Source organism: Phyllobates terribilis, unplaced genomic scaffold (genome assembly GCF_046119375.1).
Source record: "Phyllobates terribilis strain yellow unplaced genomic scaffold, ASM4611937v1 Scaffold_11__3_contigs__length_659146591, whole genome shotgun sequence".
Lineage (NCBI taxonomy): Eukaryota > Metazoa > Chordata > Amphibia > Anura > Dendrobatidae > Phyllobates > Phyllobates terribilis.
The window spans coordinates 498,607,919-498,634,840 of NW_027362771.1; the positions used below are offsets into that span (position 1 = coordinate 498,607,919).

General features: G+C 44.0%; 1 protein-coding gene across 3 annotated transcripts in view; it reads right to left on the reverse strand.

Annotated features, from left to right (window-relative positions):
* Window positions 1–26,922, reverse strand: part of UNC5D (unc-5 netrin receptor D) — a 1,016,051-nt gene that overhangs the window by 58,257 nt on the left and 930,872 nt on the right. For all 3 annotated transcript variants that reach the window (XM_073653557.1, XM_073653558.1, XM_073653559.1), the window contains one exon: window positions 1,103–1,267. In XM_073653557.1, coding sequence (XP_073509658.1) covers window positions 1,103–1,267 — 165 coding nt within the window. The remainder of the gene's footprint in view (window positions 1–1,102; window positions 1,268–26,922) is intronic.

Here is a 26,922-nt window from a genome sequence, read left to right on the forward strand (position 1 = left end):
TTCTTGCGTGTAGAGATGAGTGAATCGATTTGATGCATGTCAAATTAGTGTAACATTTTTAAGAATTTGCTAAATGTGCTGAATTCGAAGAATTTTTCATTCACTTAATGCAAATCACCTAAAATTGCCACCAGCATTTTACACATTGAAGAAGACTGCATCAGCCAGAGAAGGCTCACATCACCTCGGCATGACTGGATGTGTTTCCATATAATGCCATGCAGCTACTACATCCCATGGAGGAACTATCATGGCCTATATAAATGTAGAAGGAGGGAATGCAGCAGTCATTTTGTGATGAATCTGGACAGTGAGATAACGTCACAGCACAGTCATACAGATGGGGAGAGAAAGTCATCAACACTGAGCAAACTGTAAAAAGAGAGTGTGTAACAGCACAATAGTGAAGAAGATTAGTGTGTGAGAACCAGACTGATGATTACCACCAGTTACCACCCGATTACCCACAGCCACTTATGTTGAGTTCACTTTGACATTACTAAGGTTGTGTTTGTGTTACAGAGCTTGAAAGGATTGGATACAGTCCTAGGAGACCTAAAAGTGTTACACGCATCTTTTCAGAGCAATTGTATGCTTTGAAAAACGTTCGATTTGCAGAAAATCGAGTCAACGCAAATCAATTTTTTTTTTAAATTTGGTGAAGCTGATAAATTCAGATTTTAATGCTCATCTCTACTATTGTGTGCTTTTCAGTTGTCCTTAAATAGAAAATGCACATTTCTGCTAAATTCTACTAATCAGAAGAGGGCTTTCTGACAGTTAAGAGACCTTTTTCAGGGCTTTGGTCCGGCAGCCATGAATTTCCAACTGGCAGCTGGGCGAAGGGTTCTGGGAATCTTTTTTCTCAACTATACGAGAAATTGTTAAACATTATTTTTGCCAAAGTTCTATTTGCTGATAGAAATATCAAAGCATTGATGTACTCTAGTACTGTTGTCACTTATCTAAACTACAGTATTCTGGAACAGAGTGAATTAGAGCCATTGGTTATTGATATAAATTATAAGTTTTATTTTAACAATCTTTTTGCAAATTAAATTGCCAAGCTCAGAGTAAGGTAACCAAAATATTGATGTCTTACCTCCAGAATTGATGTTTGTACCTGAAGAATCAGCTCATGCCCTTTGACCTGTCTGACACAGATCTTACAAGACAGCTGGGTAGTGGCTGGCGTGTATCTCTCCAGGGAAAAGGCACAGTGCAGTGGCTGCTGGTTACTGCACCAGACACGGGAAAAAGGGACCTCCTGAAATGCAAAAAGCGCAAGAGTGGTCAACTGCTTGTAATAAAGCACCCTTGATAATAATCTTTAATGTTGAGGACGCCTTCTATATAAAGTTCTTCCAGGCATTCTCTCATTTGCGCTTTCTATGGTGCTGAAAGTTGGGATTGGAGTTGAGCTAGTTCATTGACTCAACTAATATGAACATATAAAGGGAGTCTGTTACTCCCAAAACTCAAATAAGCTGTAAGGGACTTGGTGCCTATAAAAATCATGCTAGAGGTATAGATTTCACTATTGTTTTGGCACAAAAAAAATATGTTTATTTCATACGCAAATGTTTTATTTCATATGCATTCGAGTGCACCTATGGAATGGCCAAGAGCTCAGTGCACTGTTCCGACCCCTGAATCGACATACCGCGCACCAATGCATAGCTCGATTTAAAGCATTTGTCAAGAGGGAGCTCTGCCTCCATCTAATCCCTAGCCCTGCACGTTCACACTGACACTGCAGGAGCTCAGCGAACGAGCGCACACAGTATCTGCATACTTAACAAGGAGGAGAGAGAGATGATAGCGCGCTCACACTGTGTATGTGCACTCGTTGGGCTCCTGCAGTATCAGTTGTAATGCAGCGACTTGCTGGCATTACGGTAATGGTCCAGGATGTGTTTTACCTGACTATGTACCTTCCCCCTCAGGTGACTGGTCACATGACTGTGACATAGCACAGGTCCTGCGCTCACAGAATGTCTGTCTGATCACATGACTGTGACATCAGCAAGGTCCTGTCAGTATGTGTGCGTGTGTGCATGGGATGCATATATAAACCCTGCTTGATGGGAGACAGGTGTGTTCTGTGAGAGAGGCGTAAGGCCTGTTCCCGTGTGTGTGGGACACCGACCGTGTGAGGCCTAGTGAGGCCGAGTGAAGCCTGGTGCCTGAAAGGCAGAGCCTGGATCCTGTGTGGATGTCAGTGGCCTTTGAGGGAATGAAGGCTGGAGACCCCTACCTGGGAAGCCTAATGGACTGCAGCAGCTAAACCCGGCAAAGGTAATACACTTTGTTATATGGACACTTGTATGGACATTGCTATTTTATTACCTTGCTGAAGGCTGTTACTTGGGCCACTTGGGCCTGTCTGCTACTTGAGAGACTCCCGGATGTTAAGTGTGTAAACATGCCGGTGATAAACTAAGATGGACTGTGTGAACTGTGGTTTATGAAGTGTAATAAACTGCAGCATTAAGAAATACCGGAAGGACATTGCTGGTGTGCTTTGATTTACCCGGTGCAGCGAGTATCCCCCATTATGATGACTAGTGCTGCCTTACACAGTGCAGGATGCGCAGGGTCAGGAATTCAATTCAGACAGAACTTGCTAAAGGCACTATCAATCAAGCTAAGAGGAGGTAAGTGGCATGCTGATTTAATGGTACGGTGTACTGAGCCCTTGGCCACATTAAGCTTTCACTGAGGATCCCATATTTGCAAAAGAAGCAAAATCTATACTTCAGGTATGATTTTTATGCTGGCTATGTCCCCTATAGGACTGTATAACTATCGACTCTCTTTAAGACTCAGGAGGCTAAGGTAGGTACAATATCTTTAAGCCTCTGTGGGGTAAAATAATAAAATTTCACAGTTTATCTCCAGCAATGTACAAGAGTAAACTTTTTATAAGTAGGAAGCCTTACTACAGATGTGTCTATCCTTTTCCACCTCCAAATACATTAAAGATTCTGACTTCGTCATCATACAAATTAATTAATCAAATAACATGCCATGAAAACCCTAGTCAGGGGGTGGCCTCATATAGACACATATATAGCATAAACGTCTTTCGACAATGTATCACAAATTATTATTTTTTTTAAAGCCGATCATCTTGTGCTCCTTATATTGGGAGGACATGTGTAGGAGATATCTAACTTGCTGGAGTTTTTCTGGAGTTCACAGGCATGGGATCGCCATTGTTCGAAGGCAATAATGCAGCGGTGGAACAGCGACATCGTTATGTACTGTATGTGGCTGTTTCTAGTACTGCAATTTAGTCTTGTATAGCACTGTTCACATAAGTGGGCTGACAGTGCGGTGTAGGAGCTACAACGCTCATATCCTAAGCATAGGTAATTAAGGAACTTGTCCACTACTTGGCAACTCCTTGTCACCCCCCACACTTGGCCCCGATAAAATAAAAAAGCTTATACTCACCTCCAGTGCCGTGTCGGCGGCGTTCCCGCTGAGTCGACACTCGCTGTCCACGGGGGTCCTGTGCTGTTATTGAGACACATGACCACGGCGCCCAATCAGCGCTGGCGTCACTGTCCCCTCCTCCTGTCGAATTGAACATGAAGAGGAAGTCAGAGATCAGCTGCCGCCCGGACTTCCTCTTCATGTTCGATTTGTCCGATGGTGGGGACAGTGATGCCAGCGCTGATTGGGTGCCGGCTTCACATGTCACAACTGCACGAGAGCTCCGGGAAGAGCAAGTGCCGATACCGCAGGAACGGCGCCGGCACAGGGGGTGAGTATAAGCTTTTTTATTTTATCTGAGCCAAACATCTAGATCAAGAAGGGGTTGTCCTAGTAGTGGACATCCCCTTTAATGTGAAAATGTAGATTTATTTTCTACGATTATTATTATTACAGAACACAATGATAGGTAAGGTAGCTCATTGTCACGGCAAGGTTTTTCTCCCAAGAATTCTTTCAATTCTAACAGCTCTGCACAGAAGCTTTTGCTCACAAGGCACAAAGTCAAGACCAACATGTTTGCTCAGCTCCTATCCAAGCACTTCTGAATACTTTCTAAGTAATTAGTGTAAAAAAAAAAAAGTACAACCAGCTTTCAAGATGTAAAAGAAATAAATATGGTTTCGCTTGGCCCAATAATTTCTGTTTCTTTCGGCTGCTGGAAGTCTCATTATATTAAGAATTAAAATAAAACAATTTCTAAAATACTTTAAGCACTCCTGCCTGTGCCGTATCCCGTCCTCTCCTATTAGAGAGTATATATTTCTCACAAGCGAATGGCTTTTCACAGCATAAAACAATGCTGATTACATTGGGAACATATCCTAATTACACTTCAACCAGCGCTCCATTTGTAGCTAATGCTCTCCACGTTATTAGAACTATTCCTACACTTAACGTCAGATTAATACCTTGACTGTTAGTTGACTAGTAAAGCATAATTATGTCTGCTTTTTACTGTTTATTGGGTCCTAATAAAGAGTCAGCTGCACATGGGTTTTCTCTAGGGGAAATTCAGCCATTTGCAATGTTATTATGAGCCAATATCGGCTTCATTTACCTACTGGCACAAAAACATGTCACTTTCTGCAGTGTTACCTGAAAAATACAATAACGGCAGCCGGTGATATTACATTTTACAGATTTTTTTAGCTCATTTAAACCAGTATTGCAGATTTTTGGTCTCAAATTCTATGTGAAAAATTATCACAGGCATATAGAAGCTTTTCAAGCAGATTTGTAAATCCACAGTAGTCAAAACTTAGTACACATTGGTGATAGATTAGTTGCCCCTTTTACCCAATGAGCTCAATGTACAGGGTACACGTATACAAACACTGGCAGGGAACCAATTAAGTTTTGCCACAAAAATCACTATGAAAGGCGAGCATAGCATTATTTTTTTCTTTATTTTATTTTTTTATTTTATTTAAGATGTTCCACTGTTTTAAGCAAGAATATCCCCAAAAGGATCTGCACCAAAATCCACAATTTACTGTGAATTTATTTTGCTTTGTTTCAAATCCAGTACACGTGGATGTACACTAATAAGTGTCAGTAGTCGATAAACTCTGCTTTAAACTTTTTGGGCTGTGGTTCAATATTGAAAAACATCTTTTTTCTCCATCAAAACAATTCAGAATGCTTGAAAGGAGTTGTCCACTACTTGAACAAGATGTTCTCAATCCCTATATTTCCTCCAGTGAAATAATAACACTTATAATACCAGTGGTGTCGGCACTGGCTCTCCCGGGGATCACGTGACATTGATATTTCATGCAATCCCTGAAACAGGAAGAGAAAGCTGCAAGGAAGAGATCGTGCAAGCCCAAATAATAATGCGATCCCTGCCTGCAGTCAGAGGTATCTTTACGCTCCTCCTCTACGGATGTAATAAGTGGGTAATAATGGTTTTCACTGCACAGGTGTGCCCTGTCAGGTTTAATAAGTGGGATTTCTTGCCTTATAAATGGGGTTGGGACCATCAATTGTGTTGTGCAGAAATCTGGTGGATACACAGCTGATAGTCCTACTGAATAGACTGTTAGAATTTGTATTATGGCCATCATTACTTTAAGAAATAATGGTCAGTCAGTCCGAAAAATTGGGCAAACTTTGAAAGTGTCCCCAAGTGCAGTTGCAAAAACCATCAAGCGCTACAAAAAAACTGGCTCACATGAGGGCCGCCCCAGTAAAGGAAGACCAAGAGTCACCTCTGCTTCTGAGGATAAGTTTATCCGAGTCACCAGCTTCAGAAATCGCAGGTTAACAGCAGCTCAGATTAGAGACCAGGTCAATGCCACACAGAGTTCTAGCAGCAGACACATCTCTACAACAACTGTTAAGAGGAGACTTTGTGCAGCAGGCCTTCATGGTAAAATAGCTGCTAGGAAACCACTGCTAAGTACAGGCAACAAGCAGAAGAGACTTGTTTGGGCTAAAGAACACAAGGAATGGACATTAGACCAGTGGAAATCTGTGCTTTGGTCAGATGAGTCCAAATTTGAGATCTTTGGTTCCAACCACCGTGTCTTTGTGCGACGTAGAAAAGGTGAACGGATGGACTCTACTTGCCTGGTTCCCACCGTGAAGCATGGAGGAGGAGGTGTGATGGTGTGGGGGTGCTATGCTGGTGACACTGTTGGGGATTTATTCAAAATTGAAGGCATACTGAAACAGCATGGCTACCACAACATTTGTAGCGGCATGCTATTCCATCCGGTTTGCGCTTAGTTGGACCATCATTTATTTTTCAACAGGACAATGACCCCAAACACACCTCCAGGCTGTGTAAGGGCTATTTGACCAAGAGGGAGAGTGATGGGGTGCTACGCCAGATGACCTGGCCTCCACAGTCACCAGATCTGAACCCAATTGAGATGGTTTGAGTGAGCTGGACTGCAGAGTGAAGGCAAAAGGGCCAACAAGTGCTAAGCATCTCTGGGAACTCCTTCAAGATTGTTGGAAGACCATTTCTGGTGACTACCTCTTGAAGCTCATCAAGAGAATGCCAAGAGTGTGCAAAGCAGTCATCAAAGCAAGAGGTGGCTACTTTGAAGAACCTAGAATATAAGACATATTTTCAGTTGTTTCACACATTTTTGTTAAGTGTATAGTTCCACATGTGTTAATTCATAGTTTTGATGTCTTCAGTGTGAATGTACAATTTTCATAGTCATGAAAATACAGAAAAAATTTTAAATTAGAAGGTGTGTCCAAACTTTTGGTCTGTACTGTACACAGCTGCCAGTGGCGTGGGTGGGGTTTTACAGAGCTCAACATTCAGAGAACTGCTAGATATATAGCAGATAAAACAGGGATTTTATAAAAACTACAGCAAGCAGCCTACTAAGAGATATTTCACTGGAATCAGGGTATCTGCCCCTACATCATCCATCTCTCATATGGGCTAACAAAAACTTGGTGTCAGATTCCCTTCAGTAGTAAGGCAATAATTTTGCCTATTGCAATGGCAATGCAATGCCAGTATCTATTGTAAGTTGCTGAAGGCGAGTTACTCTTTGATAAGTGCTGCTGCTGTAAATTTATACTAAAGTAGATAGAAGACTCCTGTGAAATACTTGATTTGACACCTGGTCTCATTTACATGGTGAATAACACAGAAGGGACCTGTAACCTATCCACAGCTACTTATAATTATTGAGCAGGTTTCAAAGCCTAAAGCTCGTTCCAGACCACTGCATCAATCTAAGGTAATGAAGGGCAATGCATTATTACGTCGGAGACAATTTTATGAGTGATTATTTCCATTGCGACATCATAGAGGTGATTACACGAGACATATTTTTTTCAAATGGTAACATATGAGACAATCTGGCGAAATGAAAAATCTTTTTTTGATGTCATGTTGAGATCATAAGCTTGACTGCCTGCTCTCGGCAATGATCAGAGAAAGTGTTTGGAAGAAAGGCAGTACGGTTAAAAAATGGGTTTTACAGGATTAGAAAAGCATGGCTGTTAGCTTCTAAAAAACAGCACCACTTCTATCAAAAGGTTTGGTGTGGTATTGCAGCTCAGCCACGATCACTTCAATGTAGCCGAGTTGAAATAGCACACAAAATCTGTGGAGTAGTGATGAGCGAGCATGCTCGCCACGGCTCGGTACTCGCCCGAGCATCTCAGTACTCGAGATGCTCGGAGCTCACCGAGTACTTGCGCGATGCTCGGGCGGATGCTCGGATCTCCGTCCTGCATGTTTGGCGCTATTTAGAGCACCAATCATGCAGGGATTGTCTGCCACTCACTGTAATGTCACAGCCATGGTGGTTGTGGCATTACAGTGATTGCCCAAATCGATGGGAACAGTGCTCACAGTGAAACATGAAAAGCCGGCAATTCATCAGCGGCATACACCGGTACCCGACAATTTAGAACAGAAAGAATAGAGCTTCACACATAGATTAGATAGATAGAAACATGTCAGTCACATATATAATAAGTACAGTGACAATGTTGGTTACTGTACTTGTTATTTAGTGTTAAAATAAAGGATTTATTAAAAAAAAAATAATAGTGTTTCTATGCACCCGTCTCTTTAAAAAAGCCGGCCGGCAATTCAGCAGCAGCTTGCATCGGTACCCGACAATTTAGAACAGAAAGAGTAGAGCATCAGACATAGATAGATAGAAGCATGTCAGTTACATGTATAATAAGTAGAGTGACAGTGTTGGTTACTGTACTTGTCATTTAGTGTTAAAATAAAGGGTTTATTAAAAAAAAAATTGGCGTGGGGTTCCCCGTAATTTTAGTCTCCAGCGGAGGTTAAGCAGATGGCTGGGGCAGATGTTTGAAGCCTGGGAAGGAGGTAATACCCACGGAGCTTCCCAGGCTGCTAATTAGTGTTGAGCCACCCCCGTAGTGTTCGAGTTCGGTTCGGTTCGTCGAACACCCGTGTGTTCGCCGAACTGTTCGTCGAACTGTTCGTCGAACACCTTCGAACACCGTTAAAACCAATGGCAGGCAAACAAAAACACATAGAAACACATAGAAAACACCTTCAAAGGTGTCCAAAAGCTGACAAACTGCTCAGAAGACATAACTAACACATGGAAAAGTGACAAGTACATATAGTCATGCGAAAATAAAAGAGGTGGAGGAGTAAAAGGAGGGGGAGACACAGATATAGGCATGTCATGCCCTTCTAAAATCCAAAAAGTGAGAAGCCGACACGGCCAGTCCGCTCCTGCCCGTGCCACCTCCGTGTCGCCGGGTTTGTGCCAGAGCCTTGGTGAACCCTGACGGCCAGCCCCCCTCTCCCAATACTGGTGCCTGTCCGCTGGTGGGTCGAGCGAGCCCCCCTGTGGTGGAGGCAGCTCTAAGCTTTTTAATTTAAATTGTCTCTCTAATTTGAATGAATACACTTTAAATCCATTTACAAGGATCTATTGGAGGGCAAGTCTCATGCCAGCAGCCGCGGTAATTCCAGCTCCAGTAGCGTCCACTAAAGCTGCTGCAGTTAAAAAGCTTTTATAAGGATCGAGCTCGGCTGTCCACCGCAAGGCATCCTACTGCCAGTCCCAGCCCCTATGCCTTGGGGTGCCTCCTGATGCTCTTCACTAAGTATCCCATGGTCCCGAAGCATTTCCTTTGAAAAAATTAAGTGTCTAAACTACAGGTGGTGCAGCTTGCTTAACAGCCGGTATAATCCGCTCACTAGCAGACACTGCTACTAGGCACAAAGTATTTCCTGGGCTAGATGCAGTTAAAAATTTGTAATTAGATACTCTCGTTGGATGCTGAGAAAGCATTCCATAGAGTCTCCTGGCACGCCATATATGATTCTCTTAAAAAGCTTGGGGTAGGGGTCTAGGGGACCCTTTTATAGCCAAAATCACGGCCCTGTATCGCAATACGTCACCTAGGCTGAAGATATATGGAACTGTAGCACCCTGAGGGCTCGGTTGCTACAGATGTATTGCACCTCACCCAGAGGTGTGATATCTCACTCTCAGGTAAGGATGGAGTGTGGATCAGGACCCGACACCTGCATGCTTTACACCACATTGCCGTGGGGCAGGGCGACCAATATGCCCCTGAGATGGGCACGACAGTCCCTGTCCCTGGCTGGAGTGGGGGGAGGGAACACTGAGGAAGGGGAACCCTGTAGTGCAGGAGCAGGGAGGAAGCAGTTCCTGGGTGCATTGAGAAGGGAGTATAAAAGGTGGGCACCATCTTAGTTCAGTGCAGAGAAGTCTGAGCAGAAGTGGCAGGGAGCAGGGGCTCTGCATGAGCTCTGCTCCGGAGGCGGGCCTAGTAACAGAGGCCCAGGCCTGGAAGAGGGAGAAGGAAGGAAGAGGAGCGGAGAAGGCTCCAGGAACGAGGAATGAAGGGATCCCAGGGGTGCGGACGGGCGAGTCGCCACCGCACGCCCGAATCCACCTGCGTGGAGGGGTCAGGCCAAAGGGGGAGACCGGTCCCCGAACTAGTGGAGGCAGGAAACGACCCTCAGCTAGAAACCGGAGGCTCTGACATTTTATGTGGCGCAGCCCCTCGCTACACCCGCTAGGAAGGCACCACATAGGGTCAGGGAAACTGGCGCCAAGTTTACCAAGAGGAGGCCCGAGGCAGCCGGACAGAAGTGTTGGTAAGAAAGGCCAGACAAAGGACACACAAAGGGGGTCCTGTGAAGTGCTCCAAAGTTATCTGGGAGTTGTCTGAGCCCCTCACCTGGTGAGCACAGTACGACGTGGGCAGCCGTTACCTGCAGACGTGGTCTGGATAATAAGAACTGTGAGTAAAGGCCCTGAACTGCATCACTGACTCCGTGTCGTTACTGCTGCTGCCCTGCACCATCACCCCCATCCTCCGCATACACTGCCCTGAGGCTATACTCCTCCCGTGGGGAGTTATGCTACGCTCTGCTGCACCCACAACACCAGCCTCAGTGGTCTGCCCTGTAGCGGCGGTTCACTCTGACCGCAATCCACGGGTGGCGTAGTCGGACATTTAAACATGAAAACCACATAAATAGTTCCGCCACTGGTTTGACCGCCCTGAGCCACGGAAGTGGGTCGCCGCCACGAAGACTACAACCACCAGCATCCACCAAAAAGGGTCCGGCTCCGGGTGTCCCAAGGCCCAGGGGGTGCGTCAGAACATTTTCATCACCTTTCACAATCACCAATGGGACAAGGCAGTGATGTCCTCTGTCCCCTCTCTTATACATCCTAGTGACGGAGCACCTGCTCTCATCAATTCGCCATAACCCCAATATTAGGTGGATTGAGGTGGGAGGCACCGAGTACAAGTGCTCTCTATTTGCTGATGATGTCCTAGTATATATCACTCAATCACATATATCCATCCATGCTGTTATGGCTGAAATAGATCACTTTGTTACATGGTAAAATTTTAAAATCAATGCAGCGAAGTCTGAGGCCCTCGATGTCTCCCTCCCCAAATCCATATAGGATTCCATCCAGTCCAACTTTCCCTTTGCCTGGCCCTCACAGGGTATCAAATACTTAGGAATTCCTATTCATAGAGACCTCTCCCATCTATGTTATCTTAATTTTGGGCCCTTTATTGAACAACTCCATACAGACCACGGTTGGCAAGTTAGAACTGTAAGATTCACTACGTGAACCACTGGTGTTTTGTGGAAAAGCACATGTACACTGCGTTCCAAATTATTATACAAAAAGTGTTTAGGAGTGATAAGGGAAGAATTTGTTTGTTTGTCAGTTAAACTCATTGATGGTGATGTGTGTCAGGGCTCTTTATATCACTGTAAGCAATTGCAGACACCTGTGCTAATTAGTTTGGCAGGTGTGTCCAATGAAAGGCAAGACTACTTAAGAAGGCTCTCTCACATTATTAAGCAGCCTACATTTTCTGCCAAAATGGGAAAGAAAAAGGATGTGTCGGCTGCTGAGAAGCAACAAATTGTGGAGTGTTTAGGTCAAGGCATGACTACAATCAACATTGTGCGATGATCAGGATGAAGTGTCTTGGCAATCAAGAAGTATGTAGCTGATTCACAGTACACACGTGTGCGTGCTGATAAGGGCAAATTGAGGACTCTTTCCTACAGGCAATTACGTCAGGTTGAAAGAGCAGCGGCAAAAAAGCCTTGTCATAGCAGCAGACAAGTTTTTGAAGCTGCTTGTGCCTCCAACGTCCCCCGAACAACAAGATGCAGGGTCCTTCAGAGGTTTGCAGCTGTGCATGCGCCATCCTGTCGACCTCCTCTATCCACTTCACACAAGCAGAAACGGCTCCAGTGGGCCAAACATTACATGAAGACTGATTTCAAAACTGTTTTGTTCACGGATGAGTGCCGTGCAGCGCTCGATGGTCCAGATGGATGGAGTGGAGGATGGCTGGTTGATGGACACCCCACGCAAACACGGCTACAGCGCCAACAAGGAGGAGGTGGAGTAATGTTTTGGGCTGGAATCATGGGGAGAGAGATTGTCGGCCCCTTTAGGATCCCTGAAGGCGCTAAAGATGAACTCCATAATGTATGTGGATTTTCTCAAACAGCACTTCCTGCCATGGTTCAAGAAGAAGAACCGTGTATTTCACAGCAAGATCATTTTTCTGCATGATAATTCACCATCTCATGCTGCACATAAAACATCTGCATCTCTGGCTGATATGGGCATAAAAGGGGACAAACTTATGGTGTGACCCCCATGCTCCCCTGACCTCTACCCCATTCAGAACCTTTGGAGCATCATTAAAAGGAGTGTCTATGATGGCGGGAGGCAGTTCACATCTAAGCAACAGCTCTGGGAGGGTATTCTGTCCTCATGCAAAACAATTGAAGCAGAAACCATCCAAAACCTGACAAATTCAATGGACGAGAGATTTCAGAAGCTCCTTTCGAACAAGGGGTCCTATGTGAAAATGTAACATCACCTAGAATAAAGTTTTGAGTTGAAAACTGTTTGATTTCAGTTTCTAACAACCTGCTAATGCTTATAATTTCAAAAATGACCATTTTTTTGGTCTTTATTAAAATGAAAAGGTTGATCGAAAAGTTTGGGGGATCTAAGAGTGTGGCAACCCAGTAGTCATGATTACTTCGAATTCTGACAATATGAGGGTCATGCTGCAGGTAGTGCAGCAAGAAGGCACTTATGTGTCTTGCGCATCTCGGAGCCCCAAAATTATTTTCCGGGCTAGATGCAGCTAAAAATTATTTTTAATTTTAAATCTGGTGAAGCTTATTATAGATGGCCTAATAGGATCAGTGCTGCACACTGCTACAAAGCCCAAATTATTTTCCAGTCAAGATACAGATAAACATGATTAGTAATTTGAAAGCTTAAAACGGTTGGAAGGGTGATTTTAACCAATCATCAAGCTTTTACTCTCCCCAGGATGACACAGGGGTAGAAAAGTCGTTTCGGATCCATGATTTGTTCATCTTTATGAACGTGAGTCTGTCTACATTATCAGTGGAGAGCCGCGTGCACTTATCTGTCAGCACACCACCAGCAGCGCTGAACACACGTTCAGACAGAACGCTGGCTGCGGGGCATGACAAGATCTCCAAGGCGTAAGTGGCTAGCTCCGGCCATTTATCCAGATTGGAAGCCCAAAAAGAGCAAGGGTCCAGTGACACAGTCGTGGCTTCAATGTTTACTTGGAGATACTCCTGTACCATTGTCTCTAGGCGTTGACTATGTGTCAGACTTCTTGTCTCCTGTGGCCTTGCAAAGGATGGGCTAAAAAAGTGGTGAAATGATTCCGCAAAATTGATGTTACCAGCAGATACTGTGGTTCTGTTACGGTTTGAGTGCTGAACACTTGACGGTCCCACGGTTGGCAAGTTGGAACTGTGAGATTCACTACGTGCACCACTGGTATTTTGTGGAAAAGCACATGTAAGATTCTGCAACAGTCTCTGCTGATACTCCTGCATGCGTGCATCCCTTTCTATGGCAGGAATAATTTCTGCAAATTTACTTTTGTACCGGGGATCTAACAGTGTGGCAACCCAGTAGTCAGGATTATTTCTAATTCTCACAATTCGAGGGTCATGTTGCAGGTAGTGCAGCAAGAAGGCACTCATGTGTGTTGCGCATCCAGGAGCACCAAGTCCCTGTTGTGTTGGTGGCGAGGTAACAATCATGCTTCCTTCCTCTGTCCTCTCCCCCCAACCTCGCACAACAGAAATGTGATCAAGGTCTCCCTCATCTGATGAGTCTTCCATCAGTTCGTCCTCCACTTCTTCCTGGGCTCCTGCACCTTCCTCACTAGTTTGGCTGCTACCATGCGCCCTGGTAAAACCATCTCCCCCACCCTCACATGCCTGCCGCCTTGGTGCTGCCGACCGTCTGGACCTTGCAGATGTTAGCCCTTCCGCTACTTCCTCCACCTCCTCTTGTGCCACCACCTGACTCCGAATTCTGTTTAACATGTGCTCCAGCATGTAAATCACCGGAATAGTCATGCTGATAATGGCATCGTCAGCACTAAACATCTTCGTCGCCATTTCAAAACTGTGCAGAAGGGTGCATAGGTCCCTGATCTGAGACCACTCCTCCAGCGTGATTTGCCCCACCTCTGAATCTCGTTGGCCCAGGCTATACGTCAGAACGTATTGCACCATGGCTTGTCGGTGCTGCCACAGTCGCTGCAACATGTGCAGAGTTGAATTCCACCGGGTAGGCACATCGCATTTTAGCCGGTGAAGTGGCAGGCCCAACGACTTCTGTAGAGATGTAAGTCGCTGAGCTGCGGGATGCGAACGGCAGAAGTGAGCACACAGCGACCGTGCCCTCTGCAGAAGGCCATCTAGTCTGGGATAGTGGGCTAAAAATTGCTGGACAACCAGGTTCAACACGTGAGCCATACAAGGCACGTGTGTGACATTGCCCCGGCGAAGGGCCGCACCCAGGTTTGCAGCATTGTCGCACACGGCCTTCCCTGGTTTCAGGTCCAGTGGAGACAACCATTCATGAAATTGGTTCTCCAGAGCTGACCACAACTCCTCAGCTGTGTGACTCACATTTCCCAGACATTTCAATGTAAAAACCGCCTGATGACGTTGAGCCCTACTGCCAGCATAGTAAGGAGGTGTGCAGGATCCCTTCTGCGCAGTTAGAAAGCTTGTGGCATGACCAGACAGGCTTTGGGTGCAGGTGAAAGACCGAGAGGAGGTTGAGGAGGCAGAAGCAGTGGAGGAACTTTGACATAAAGAGGATTGACGCACAACTCGTGGGGACGGCAAGACTTGGACAGCAGCCCCTTGTCCTGCTGTCACCATAGTTACCCAGTGCCCAGTCAGCGACATGTAACGCCCCTGTCCATGCCTACTCGTCCAAGTGTCTGTGGTGAAATGCACCCTGTCACACATAGAGTTTCTCAAAGAAGCGGTGATGTTGTGTGCGACATGCTGGTGGAGCGCAGGCACACCTTTCTTTGAGAAGTAGTGCCGACTGGGCATCTGGTACTGGGGCACTGCGACGGACATAAGGTCTCGAAAATCCTCTGTGTCCACCAGGCGGAAAGGCAGCATTTCTGTAGCCAAGAGCTTGCAGATGGTGAAATTCAACCTCTTAGCTTTCTCATGGCTAGGAGGAAATGATCTTTTACTTGTCCACATCTGAGGGACCGAGGGCTGGCTATTGTGCTTAGACGGGGTTGATAAGGGTGTCCCCGGCAAACTGCCGGTCTGTGAGGAAGATGCAGGCGGACATGTTAGGTTGCCTTGATCCAAAGGTGGTGCTATCGATGTCGGACAGCGCTCAACACCAGCTGGTGTTACCACCTCCAAAGAAAATGATGACCTGCCAATCACGCTGGCTGTTGCGGGTAAAGAGGTGGCAGGTCTGCGCCCCAAAACAGGTGTGACTGCTGTCCCCCCAGTCACAGAGGATGAAGAGGCCGCGGATGCACAAGATATGGCAGACGGTGATTGGCCCGGCCGGCTAGGCCGCATTGTAGCACACTGAGCTTCCCACTGCAAATTATGCTTCATGTCCATGTGCCGGTTCATGCATGAAGTACTCAAACTATGTATTTTTTGGCCTCTACTTAGCTTTTGCTGACAAATGTTACAGATAACACGAGTTGGGTCATCTTTATCGATCTGAAAAAATGCCCAGGCTATGCAAGGCTTAGCACCCATGCGACCTGAAGAGCCACCACGACTTGTGGTGAGAGGCAGAGTTGTGTTTGAGGATGCAGTTGTTGACGTGCTTCCAGTACTACGTCTCTGTCCAGGAAGGCGCAACCTGACCTCGTCGTCACTAGCATCTTCCTCCACCTCCTCTGCTGACCTCATCTCTTGGCTGACTGTGGGTTGACAGTAAGTGGGATCTCCGACCTCATCATCATCACCCTGTGCGTTATCACACCCGTCGTCCTCAGAGCCAACCTGTTCCTGCCCTGACAAAAAACTAAAGTTGTCGCTCCAATCAGGTATTTGAGTCTTATCATCGTCTTCCTCATTGTCTCCACCAACAGGAGTTACAGTTTGGGAATGAGGGTCTACATTATGGTCAGAACCTTCTGCGTCTGGTCCTGGATCCGACTCATAAAGATTCTGGGCATCAGTGCAGATCATTTCCTCGTCTGGATTCACAGAAGCGCTGGAGTCGACCTCTGATTCCCAGGCTATAGTATGAGTAAACAGCTCTGCAGACTCAACCATCTGTTCTACCTCATACTCAGACGGGCAGCTGGAGATTTGGGAGCTGTGAGGAAGCAAGTGCGATTTGGGTGACACCTTTGAGGACTGGAGTATTTGTGATGTTGAAGTTGATGTGGAGGAGAGCCCACTTAAAGGAGCACTTGATATCCGTTGAAGCACCTGCTGTTTTTGTGCCTCATCTGGAATTTGTAGCGATTGGCGTGGCCGTAAGAAAGGGATCTTATCACATTGTCCGCTAAAAGAAGTAGACATTTTAGTTTGGCTGGAAGATGGTCTTTCTTCTGCAGATGTTACTGTTGCTTTAACACCTACCCCACGGACACAACCTTTTTTCCCCTTCCCAACACGCCTATTCCCCTTTCCACCAGCAGCAGGCCTTTTTCCACTCATTTTGGTGGTTAACTAATTCACAACTCTGGAGTTGTTTGCACAAAAAAACAATGGATGGTAACCGAGCAGAGCTGAGTGGCCAAACTGTGGTATTAGGCCAAAACTATTGGCTGGGTTAGATGCAGAAAAAAATTATTTTGAATTTGCAACCTGATGGAGGTCAGTATAGATGGACTAATACAAATAGTCCCACACACTGCTAGAAGCCCAAAAATTTTTTCAGAGGTACTGTAGATGCAGATAAAAATTATTTTTAATTTGCAACCTGATGGAGGTCAGTATAGATGGACTAATAGACCAAGTCCCACACACTGCTAGAAGCCCAAATATTTTTTCAGAGCTAGATGCAGAAAAAAATTATTTTTAATTTGCAACCTGATGGAGGTCAGTATAGATGGACAAATAGACCAAGTCCCACACACCGCTAGAAGCCCAACTATTTTTTCAGAGCTAGATGCAGAAAAAAATTATATTCAATTTGCAACCTGCTGGAGGTCAGTATAGAAGGACTAATAGAACAAGTCCCACACACTGCTAGAAGGCCAAATATTTTTTCAGAGCTAAATGAAGAAAAAAATTATTTTTAATTTGCAACCTGATGGAGGTCAGTATAGATGGACTAATAGACCAAGTCCCACACACTGCTAGAAGCCCAAATATTTTTTCAGAGCTAGATGCAGAAAAAAATTATTTTTAATTTGCAACCTGATGGAGGTCAGTATAGATGGACTAATAGACCAAGTCCCACACACCGCTAGAAGCCCAAATATTTTTTCAGAGCTAGATGCATAAAAAAATTATTTTTAATTTGCAACCTGATGGAGGTCAGTATAGATGGACTAATAGACCAAGTCCCACACACTGCTAGAAGCCCAACTATTTTTTCAGAGCTAGATGCAGAAAAAAATTATTTTTAATTTGCAACCTGATGGAGGTCAGTATAGATGGACTAATAGACCAAGTCCCACACACCGTTAGAAGCCCAAATATTTTTTCAGAGCTAGATGCAGAAAAAAATTATTTTTAATTTGCAACCTGATGGAGGTCAGTATAGATGGACTAATAGACCAAGTCCCACACACTGCTAGAAGCCCAAATATTTTTTCAGAGCTAGATGCAGATAAAAATTATTTTTAATTTGCAACCTGATGGAGGTCAGTATAGATGGACTAATAGACCAAGTCCCACACACTGCTAGAAGCCCAAATATTTTTTCAGAGCTAGATGCAGAAAAAAATTATTTTTAATTTGCAACCTGATGGAGGTCAGTATAGATGGACAAATAGACCAAGTCCCACACACCGCTAGAAGCCCAACTATTTTTTCAGAGCTAGATGCAGAAAAAAATTATATTCAATTTGCAACCTGCTGGAGGTCAGTATAGAAGGACTAATAGAACAAGTCCCACACACTGCTAGAAGGCCAAATATTTTTTCAGAGCTAAATGAAGAAAAAAATTATTTTTAATTTGCAACCTGATGGAGGTCAGTATAGATGGACTAATAGACCAAGTCCCACACACTGCTAGAAGCCCAAATATTTTTTCAGAGCTAGATGCAGAAAAAAATTATTTTTAATTTGCAACCTGATGGAGGTCAGTATAGATGGACTAATAGACCAAGTCCCACACACCGCTAGAAGCCCAAATATTTTTTCAGAGCTAGATGCATAAAAAAATTATTTTTAATTTGCAACCTGATGGAGGTCAGTATAGATGGACTAATAGACCAAGTCCCACACACTGCTAGAAGCCCAACTATTTTTTCAGAGCTAGATGCAGAAAAAAATTATTTTTAATTTGCAACCTGATGGAGGTCAGTATAGATGGACTAATAGACCAAGTCCCACACACCGTTAGAAGCCCAAATATTTTTTCAGAGCTAGATGCAGAAAAAAATTATTTTTAATTTGCAACCTGATGGAGGTCAGTATAGATGGACTAATAGACCAAGTCCCACACACTGCTAGAAGCCCAAATATTTTTTCAGAGCTAGATGCAGAAAAAAATTATTTTTAATTTGCAACCTGATGGAGGTCAGTATAGATGGACTAATAGACCAAGTCCCACACACTGCTAGAAGCCCAAATATTTTTTCAGAGCTAGATGCAGAAAAAAATTATTTTTAATTTGCAACCTGATGGAGGTCAGTATAGATGGACTAATAGACCAAGTCCCACACACCGCTAGAAGCCCAACTATTTTTTCAGAGCTAGATGCAGAAAAAAATTATATTCAATTTGCAACCTGCTGGAGGTCAGTATAGAAGGACTAATAGAACAAGTCCCACACACTGCTAGAAGCCCAAATATTTTTTCAGAGCTAAATGAAGAAAAAAATTATTTTTAATTTGCAACCTGATGGAGGTCAGTATAGATGGACTAATAGACCAAGTCCCACACACTGCTAGAAGCCCAAATATTTTTTCAGAGCTAGATGCAGAAAAAAATTATTTTTAATTTGCAACCTGATGGAGGTCAGTATAGATGGACTAATAGACCAAGTCCCACACACTGCTAGAAGCCCAAATATTTTTTCAGAGCTAGATGCAGAAAAAAATTATTTTTAATTTGCAACCTGATGGAGGTCAGTATAGATGGACTAATAGACCAAGTCCCACACACCGCTAGAAGCCCAACTATTTTTTCAGAGCTAGATGCAGAAAAAAATTATATTCAATTTGCAACCTGCTGGAGGTCAGTATAGAAGGACTAATAGAACAAGTCCCACACACTGCTAGAAGCCCAAATATTTTTTCAGAGCTAGATGCAGAAAAAAATTATATTCAGTTTGCAACCTGATGGAGGTCAGTATAGATGGACTAATAGAATGATGCTATGCCCAAAAGATTTTACTTCACTAGGTGCAGTAAAAAAATTGGTATTCTATACACAGGTGTTATATCTTGCAACACAGATAGGCTACTCCACTGACTAACACACTCTGCAATAGGCCAAAAAGGATTAGCTTTGCTAGATTCAGCCAAATGCTGTGAAAAAAACTTGCACAGCACTGGCACAGACCTGCCTGGCAAAAACTGATAGGAACTCATGTAACCTAGTCCTGAAAAGGACTCCAATTACAATTAGTCTTTACTCCCACAACCTATCTATTTAAGAGCACAGACCTCCCTGATAAAAGTCGTAGGAAATGCTGTAACCTAGTCCTTAAAAGGACTGCAATCACAACTATTCCCTACTCCCAAGCTATCTGTATATTTGTGCGAAAATTGGCTTGAAATTAACAAGGTATAGCGCACACAGCAACAGCGGTGCAGTCTAACACGCAGCTGCAGCAGTGAGAAAATGGTGGCGACGGGGAAAATGGCTTGGTCTTATAGGGCAAGGACATGTGACATACACTGCCAATGACACATGCCCTTGCTTGTGTGAAAAAAAGCACTTCGCTCCGTGTGTGCGCTGCTGATAGGCTGACAGATTGCACCTCCCCACTGCAAATGCGGGAAAGAGAAAAAAAAATGGAGATCTTCATTGTTCCTGCAGAGATCCATCCCCTGCCCCTCCCCCCACCCCGCTGTACACTCAAACTGCGTATTAACATTAATTTTCATCATTACTGAGAAAAAATCCAGTTATGATTTTGGTGCACGAACAGTTATCGAACATAACCTCGAACAGCCGAATTTTTCTCAAATTGTTCGTGTTCGCCGAACGGCTCGAACACCGCCCAAAACAGCTCGAATTTGAGATTGGCGAACAGTTCGAGTAGAACAACGCTCATCTCTACTGCTAATATCAGCCCCCAGCTGAATACCTAGCCTTTATTAGCTATTAAAATGGACGACCCCCCAAAAAAATGACGTGTGGTCCCCCCTATTTTAATAGCTAGCAAAGGCTAGGCAGACAGCTGGGGGCTGATATTAATAGCCCAAGAAGGGTGCCATGAATATTGGCCCCCTCCCAGGCTAGAAACACCAGCCGTCAGCCGCCCCAGAAATGTCGCATCCATAGGATGCGCCAATTCTGACACTTAGCCTCGCTCTTCCCACTGCCCTGTAGCGGTGGCAGTGGGGTAATAGGGCTGGGGTTGATGTCAGCTTATAACGCCAGCTGACATCAAGCCCAGGTTAGTAATGGAGAGGCGTCTATGAGATGCCCCCATTACTAATCCCATAGTGAAAGTTAAAAAAAACACAAACACCCAGAATAAAGTCCTTTAATTGAAATAAAGACACAATTCTTTAATGTTCTAAATTAAACTCTACTTACTGTCACGCCCATTCCAGCTGAAGCCAACGATCTCCTGCAATAAAAGTAAAATAATAAACCAACCTCATCCTTACCTTTCCATGGTTCCCAGGATGGCTTCAGCTCTGCTACATTGACATGGCAGGCTGGATCACAGCAGAACGCTGCCATCCAGCTTGCCATGCTGCAGAAACTGAGAAGCTCCTCAGTGAAGCTCCTCAGTGTCTGGCTGTGACGGCATCCAGATGAGCCGAGTTCATGTCCAATGAACTCAGCTCACCTCATGCACGTCACTGACAGCGTGAGAGAATTCTCCTGCGCATGCGGTGCCGGCAAATGACATCACCGCTTGAGCAGGAGAATTTTCCCACGCTGGGATGGCATTGAGATGGCAGGCTGGATGGTAGCAGAACCCTGCCATCCCGCTTGCCATCCTTCAGAGACTCTGCAGAGCGCAGGAAATGTCTCTGAAGGATGACAAGCTGGATGGCAGTGTTCTGCTACCATCCAGCCTGCCATCTCAATGCCATCCCAGCATGGGAGAATTCTCCTGCTCAAGCTGTGACGTCATTTGCCGGCACCGCATGCGCAGGAGAATTCTCCCACGCTGTCAGTGACGTGCATGAGGTGAGCTGAGTTCATTGGACATGAACTCGGCTCATCTGGATGCCATAACAACGAGACACTGAGTAGCGCAAGCATGCCTGCGCTTCTCAGAGTCTGCAGCATGGCAAGCTGGATGGCAACTTTCTGCTGCGATCCAGCCTGTCATGTCAATGTAGCAGAGCTGAATCCGTCCTGGGAACCATGGAAAGGTAAGGATGAGGTTGGTTTATTATTTTACTTTTATTGCAGAAGAGATTGGCTTCAGCTGGAATGGGCGTGACGGTAAGTAGAGTTTAATTTAGAACATTAAAGGAATGTGTGTTTATTTCAATTAAAGGACTTTATTCTGGGTGTTGTGTTTTTTTTAAATACTTTACTAGAAATTAATGATGGTCATGTCTAATATTGGTGTGACCCCATGACTTTCGGGCTTAGGGCCTCCTACTTCTTAAACAAGAAACAGAAGATAGGTGCAGAGTGAAAAGCATAATCAGCAGAGACATAAACCCTAGCTGGTCTTTCACTGACTGGCATAAACAATGGCAGTATGGTTGGAAATCCAAAGGAGAAAATCACCAGCAGGAAATACCAGCAGGCGGAAAGTATGTACAGCTGCACCCAAAAGGTGATAGGGCAGACAAATGAAAACACCTCTTAAGCTAAAAAAACTACATACAGGATATCAGACAATAAACACTGGGAGAAAAGGTGTAGCTGCTGTCATTCAGCGGATAAAGAATCTGACCAAAAAGTACAGGATCAAGGATTCAAACACAGATGTATGACAGTGTCAGTGTAAAATTAATGCTGTTGCTGAAATCTAAAAATTGACAACAATCTGCAGATTAATGAAGAATTAAAATATGATCTGAAAATGTAAATTATTGTATTGATCCATACCTGGATTCTAGATTAAGACAATTTGATGAAAACAGAATCTTTTGAAATGTTACGCAGCCTTTGATCTTGTGTTTAGTGAAGAGCATGTCTTCAAGCAGAATAAAAAAGGCACCACAAGCTAATTAAATTCTTAATGGTGCAGTAAACATATGTCCCTGCTAATTTTTGTATAAAGATGTACTTTGATTTGATTTTCTATTTCTAACTTTCAATTCCCCATTAATTTAGTTAAATTGAGGTCATCCACAAATGTAGCATGTGTCAAACTACCAGACTGGCACATTATGTAGGTTGTCTGCTGCAGAGAACTCTTTTCATATACTTTATTATAGCATATATAACTAAGATCTTAGTTTATCAGAGCCACAAGGAGAAATGTTACCCCTTGGATACCGGTCTGGCGCCTCTCACCCAGCCAAACCAGAACTCACACTTTGCACTGACAAGGGGCAGTACCCCGAAACACAGTGTCTGCAAACTGAGTTTCTGGTTCTGGCTTTTATCCTAAGTCATGTGATAAGGCTCATTAAAGGGTCACTATTGACTTTTAGGATTGCTACTTCCTGTAGGTGTCACTAGAGTTCTAGTCCTCTTCCTCTCTGAAGAAGCAATTGGCATATTTCCCAGAGGAGCATTGTGGCTTTAAAAGTCTCCTCACTGTGACATGCTTAACATGTCACTCTCTGCAAGGAGAAATGTTACCCCTTGGATACCGGTCTGAAGCCTCTTACCCAGCCAAACCAGAACTCACACTTAGTACTGATGAGGGGCAGTAACCCAAAACACAGTGTCAGCAAACTGAGTTTCTGGTTCTGGCTTGTATCCTAAGTCATGTGATAAGGCTCGTTAAAGGGTCACTATTGACTTTTAGGATTGCTACTTTCCTGTAGGTGTCACTAGAGTTCTAGTCCTCTTCCTCTCTGAAAAGACAATTTGCATATTTCCCACAAGAGCATTGCGGCTTTAAAAGTTTCCTCACCCTGACATGCTTAACATGTCACTCTCCACAAGGAGAAATGTTACCCCTTGTATCGTTATGGAGAGTGACATGCTGGACATTCCAGGAGGCTTTAAGGGAACCTGTCATGTCATTTGGAGCATGTAAACTGTCCCCAGGTTGTTGTTAGTGATGCATCGGGCATCACTAACACGCTTTTTTCATGAAAATCAGCGCTATAATCATTTGCAAAAACTACTTTATATAGTTATATCTTACTTGCTCATTTAGTCACAAAGGTGTACTTCATCGCATTCAGTCACACTTGTCACTGCCCATTCAATTATGCACACACAGTCAGTGAAGCGGGGAACTAAACACAGCCGATGGACAATGTCCAAGCACGGCTTCAAAATACCCATTGCGCAAGTGCGGATACTGGCATACCCACTGCGCAAGCGTGGCTCACACTACACAGCGCGCAATTACGGAATTTGAATGCGAATATTCATGTGATGTCGCCGAAAACCCGGGGGCATAATTCAAATTGAGTGGGCGACGACAAGCCGGACTGAATTCAGTGAAGAACACCCCTATGACTAAACAAGCAAGTAAGATATAAGTATATAAAGTGTTTTTTTGCAAATGATTATAGCGACGATTTTCATGAAAAAAAGCGTGTTAGTGATGCACATTGCATCATTAATAACAACCTGGGGACCGTTTACCTGATACAAGCGACATAAAAGGTTCCCTTTAAAGGCCGTGCAATGCTCCTCTGGGAAATTAAGTATGCAAATTGTCTCTTCAGAGAGGAAGAGGACTTAAACTTTAGTGCCACTTATAGGAAGTACCAATTTTAAAAGTCAATATCGATCCATTAACGAACCTTGCCATATGACTTAGGATAAAAGCCAAACCAGAATCTCAGTCTTCTGACACATGTTTCGGGGTGTTTCGCCTCCTCAGCGCAAAGCATGAGATCTGATATGGCTGTATGAGAGGTCTCCGATTGGGGTCTAAGGGGCAACGTTTCTCCTCATGGAGAGTGACATGCCTGTTATGACACACCTACTGTATTAGCATTGGTTTATGCTTCTGCTCTTTCCCTATCACTGAACCCTCAGGTTGTCTCCTGTGTGCAAACATGTCTGTCACAGGCTCATCAAAAAGTCAGTTCATGGAGAGCTTTGAAGTACAGCAAGGGCAAAATGATGGTAAAGTACTGATTACAAAGCAAGCATAAAAAGACAATTTTCAGGCAATTGCTACAAATACATTAGATGGAAATATAAGAAGAAACATCAGAGGCAGCTTTCAAGGGAATCTGTCACCAGGTTTTTGATTCTCCAGCAGCATGGTGTAGGGGCAGAGACCCTGAATCCAGCAATCTGTCATTTACTGGTCTACTTGCTGCAGTTTTGATAAAACTATTATTTTAACTGCTGCAGATCTACCAGTTCTCCGAATACTGTGCTTTGTATAACCCCGTCCACACCACTGATTTGCAGTTTTCTGTACACTGTGCATATCCAGAAAGCTGACAGTCAGTGGTGGGGGCGGGGTTATACAGCGCTCCTGAATATAGAGGACTACATGGCAGCAGGTTTAACAGCTACTAAAACAGAGGCTCTATCAAAACTAAAGCAAGCAGCCCAGTAAGAGACACATCACTAGAATCAGGGTCTTTGTCACTACATTATGCTGATTTCTGATTAGACGGCAAAAAACTAGTGACAGATTCCCTGTAAAAATTGCAGATGAGAAATTATTTCTTTGAATCTTACAAGTTTTGCTCTGAACGTCTAAGAGCTGAACTACATGGTGTCATATTTTCTTCCAACCACATATGTTGCTCTATGGACACCAGATGTTATTGCCTCGGGTTAGGTCAACCCAATGATTGAGTAGAGTGGTCATGGATGAGCAATTCAACCTAACACAACAAAACTGCGCACATTGATTTTTGGTGAAAAAGATTGTTGGCCAAGTTTATATTTCCTACAGTATTAAATGCAGAAAATGTCACGTTATGAAGATATTCTTGACGCTCCTCACTTTCATGGTTTATATAACACATAAACGATAAGCGGTGTTTCATAAGAGTATCAGAAAATGATCACTTACTATCTTTTTATAAAAAGGTAAAAAAAAAAAAAACCTCCTGAGTTGAAAAGCCTAGTCTCCGCTGAGCCGGTAATACAGGGTGATTGATGTTTTTGTGAAGTGAGTGAGACTTATCAAGCCTAAAGTATAAAATAAAAAAGTATGTTCTAAAATAGCGATACCTTTTTATTGGGTTGACTATCGAGGTCTGACATAGGCTTCTAGGAATTAAACCCTCAAGGCCTCAGCTGAGCTACTTCACAGATTTGTTCTCTTTAAAGATTATGTGAAATAGAGAAGCTTTACAGTTCTTGTACTCTTTCTGGTCACACCAAGATAAAGTCGAAACCTTAACCCTTTGGTGATAGCTCGACCTTGTTAAGGTTTTATTTCCTTTGTTAAGCCTGAAATTTCTAAGTTACATGACACCCAGGTCAAGTCTTCATATCTTAAAATTGACTTCTTCAAAATTAGGAGTAATTACCCCGAACAATCACTATTAAAATGAGGTAAGGAACAATAGACTACGTTAAGCTTAGCAGAGCATGGAAATTATAGATCGAAGAAAAGTTTCAGTTGTCAGCAAAAAAAAAAAGAACACTCTGGATTTTAGAAGAAGTGTAGTGGGCGCATATGGATTGTTTATATACTGCCTTGTTGGCACTTTTTATATATGCCTCCTAACCTGGTGTAAGCATACTGAGGGACTTATAGGGTAACCTCCAAATTAAAGTACTGTAACAGTAAGGGCAGGCTCATACTTTGGGCGTTATGTTTCCAAACACTTCCTCTAACGAAACATATGTCAAATATACACTGCTCAAAAAAATAAAGGGAACACTCAAATAACACATCCTAGATCTGAATGAATGAAATATTCTCATTGAATACTTTGTTCTGTACAAAGTTGAATGTGCTGACAACAAAATCACACAAAAATCATCAATGGAAATCAAATTTATTAACCAATGGAGGCCTGGATTTGGAGTCACCACCAAAATTAAAGTGGAAAAACACACTACAGACTGATCCAACTTTGATGTAATGTCCTTAAAACAAGTCAAAATGAGGCTCAGTATTGTGTGTGGCCTCCACGTGCCTGTGTGACCTTCCTACAACGCCTGGGCATGCTCCTGATGAGGTTGCGGATGGTCTCCTATGGGATCTCCTCCCAGACCTGAACTAAAGCATCCACCAACTCCTGGACAGTCTGTGGTACAACATGATGTTGGTGGATGGAGCGAGACATGATGTCTCAGATGTGCTCAATCGGATTCAGGTCTGGGGAACGGGCGGGCCAGTCCATAGCTTCAATGCCTTCTTCTTGCACGAACTGCTGACACACTCCAGCCACATGAGGTCTGGCATTGTCCTGCATTAGGAGGAACCCAGGGCCAACCGCACCAGCATATGGTCTCACAAGGGGTCTGAGGATCTCATCTTGGTACCTAATGGCAGTCAGGCTACCTCTGGTGAGCACAAGGAGGGCTGTGCGGCCCTCCAAAGAAATGCCACCCCACACCATTACTGACCCACTGCCAAACCGGTTATGCTGAAGGATGTTGCAGGCAGCAGATCGCTCTCCATGGCGTCTACAGACTCTGTCACGTCTGAAAGATGTGCTCAGTGTGAACCTGTTTTCATCTGT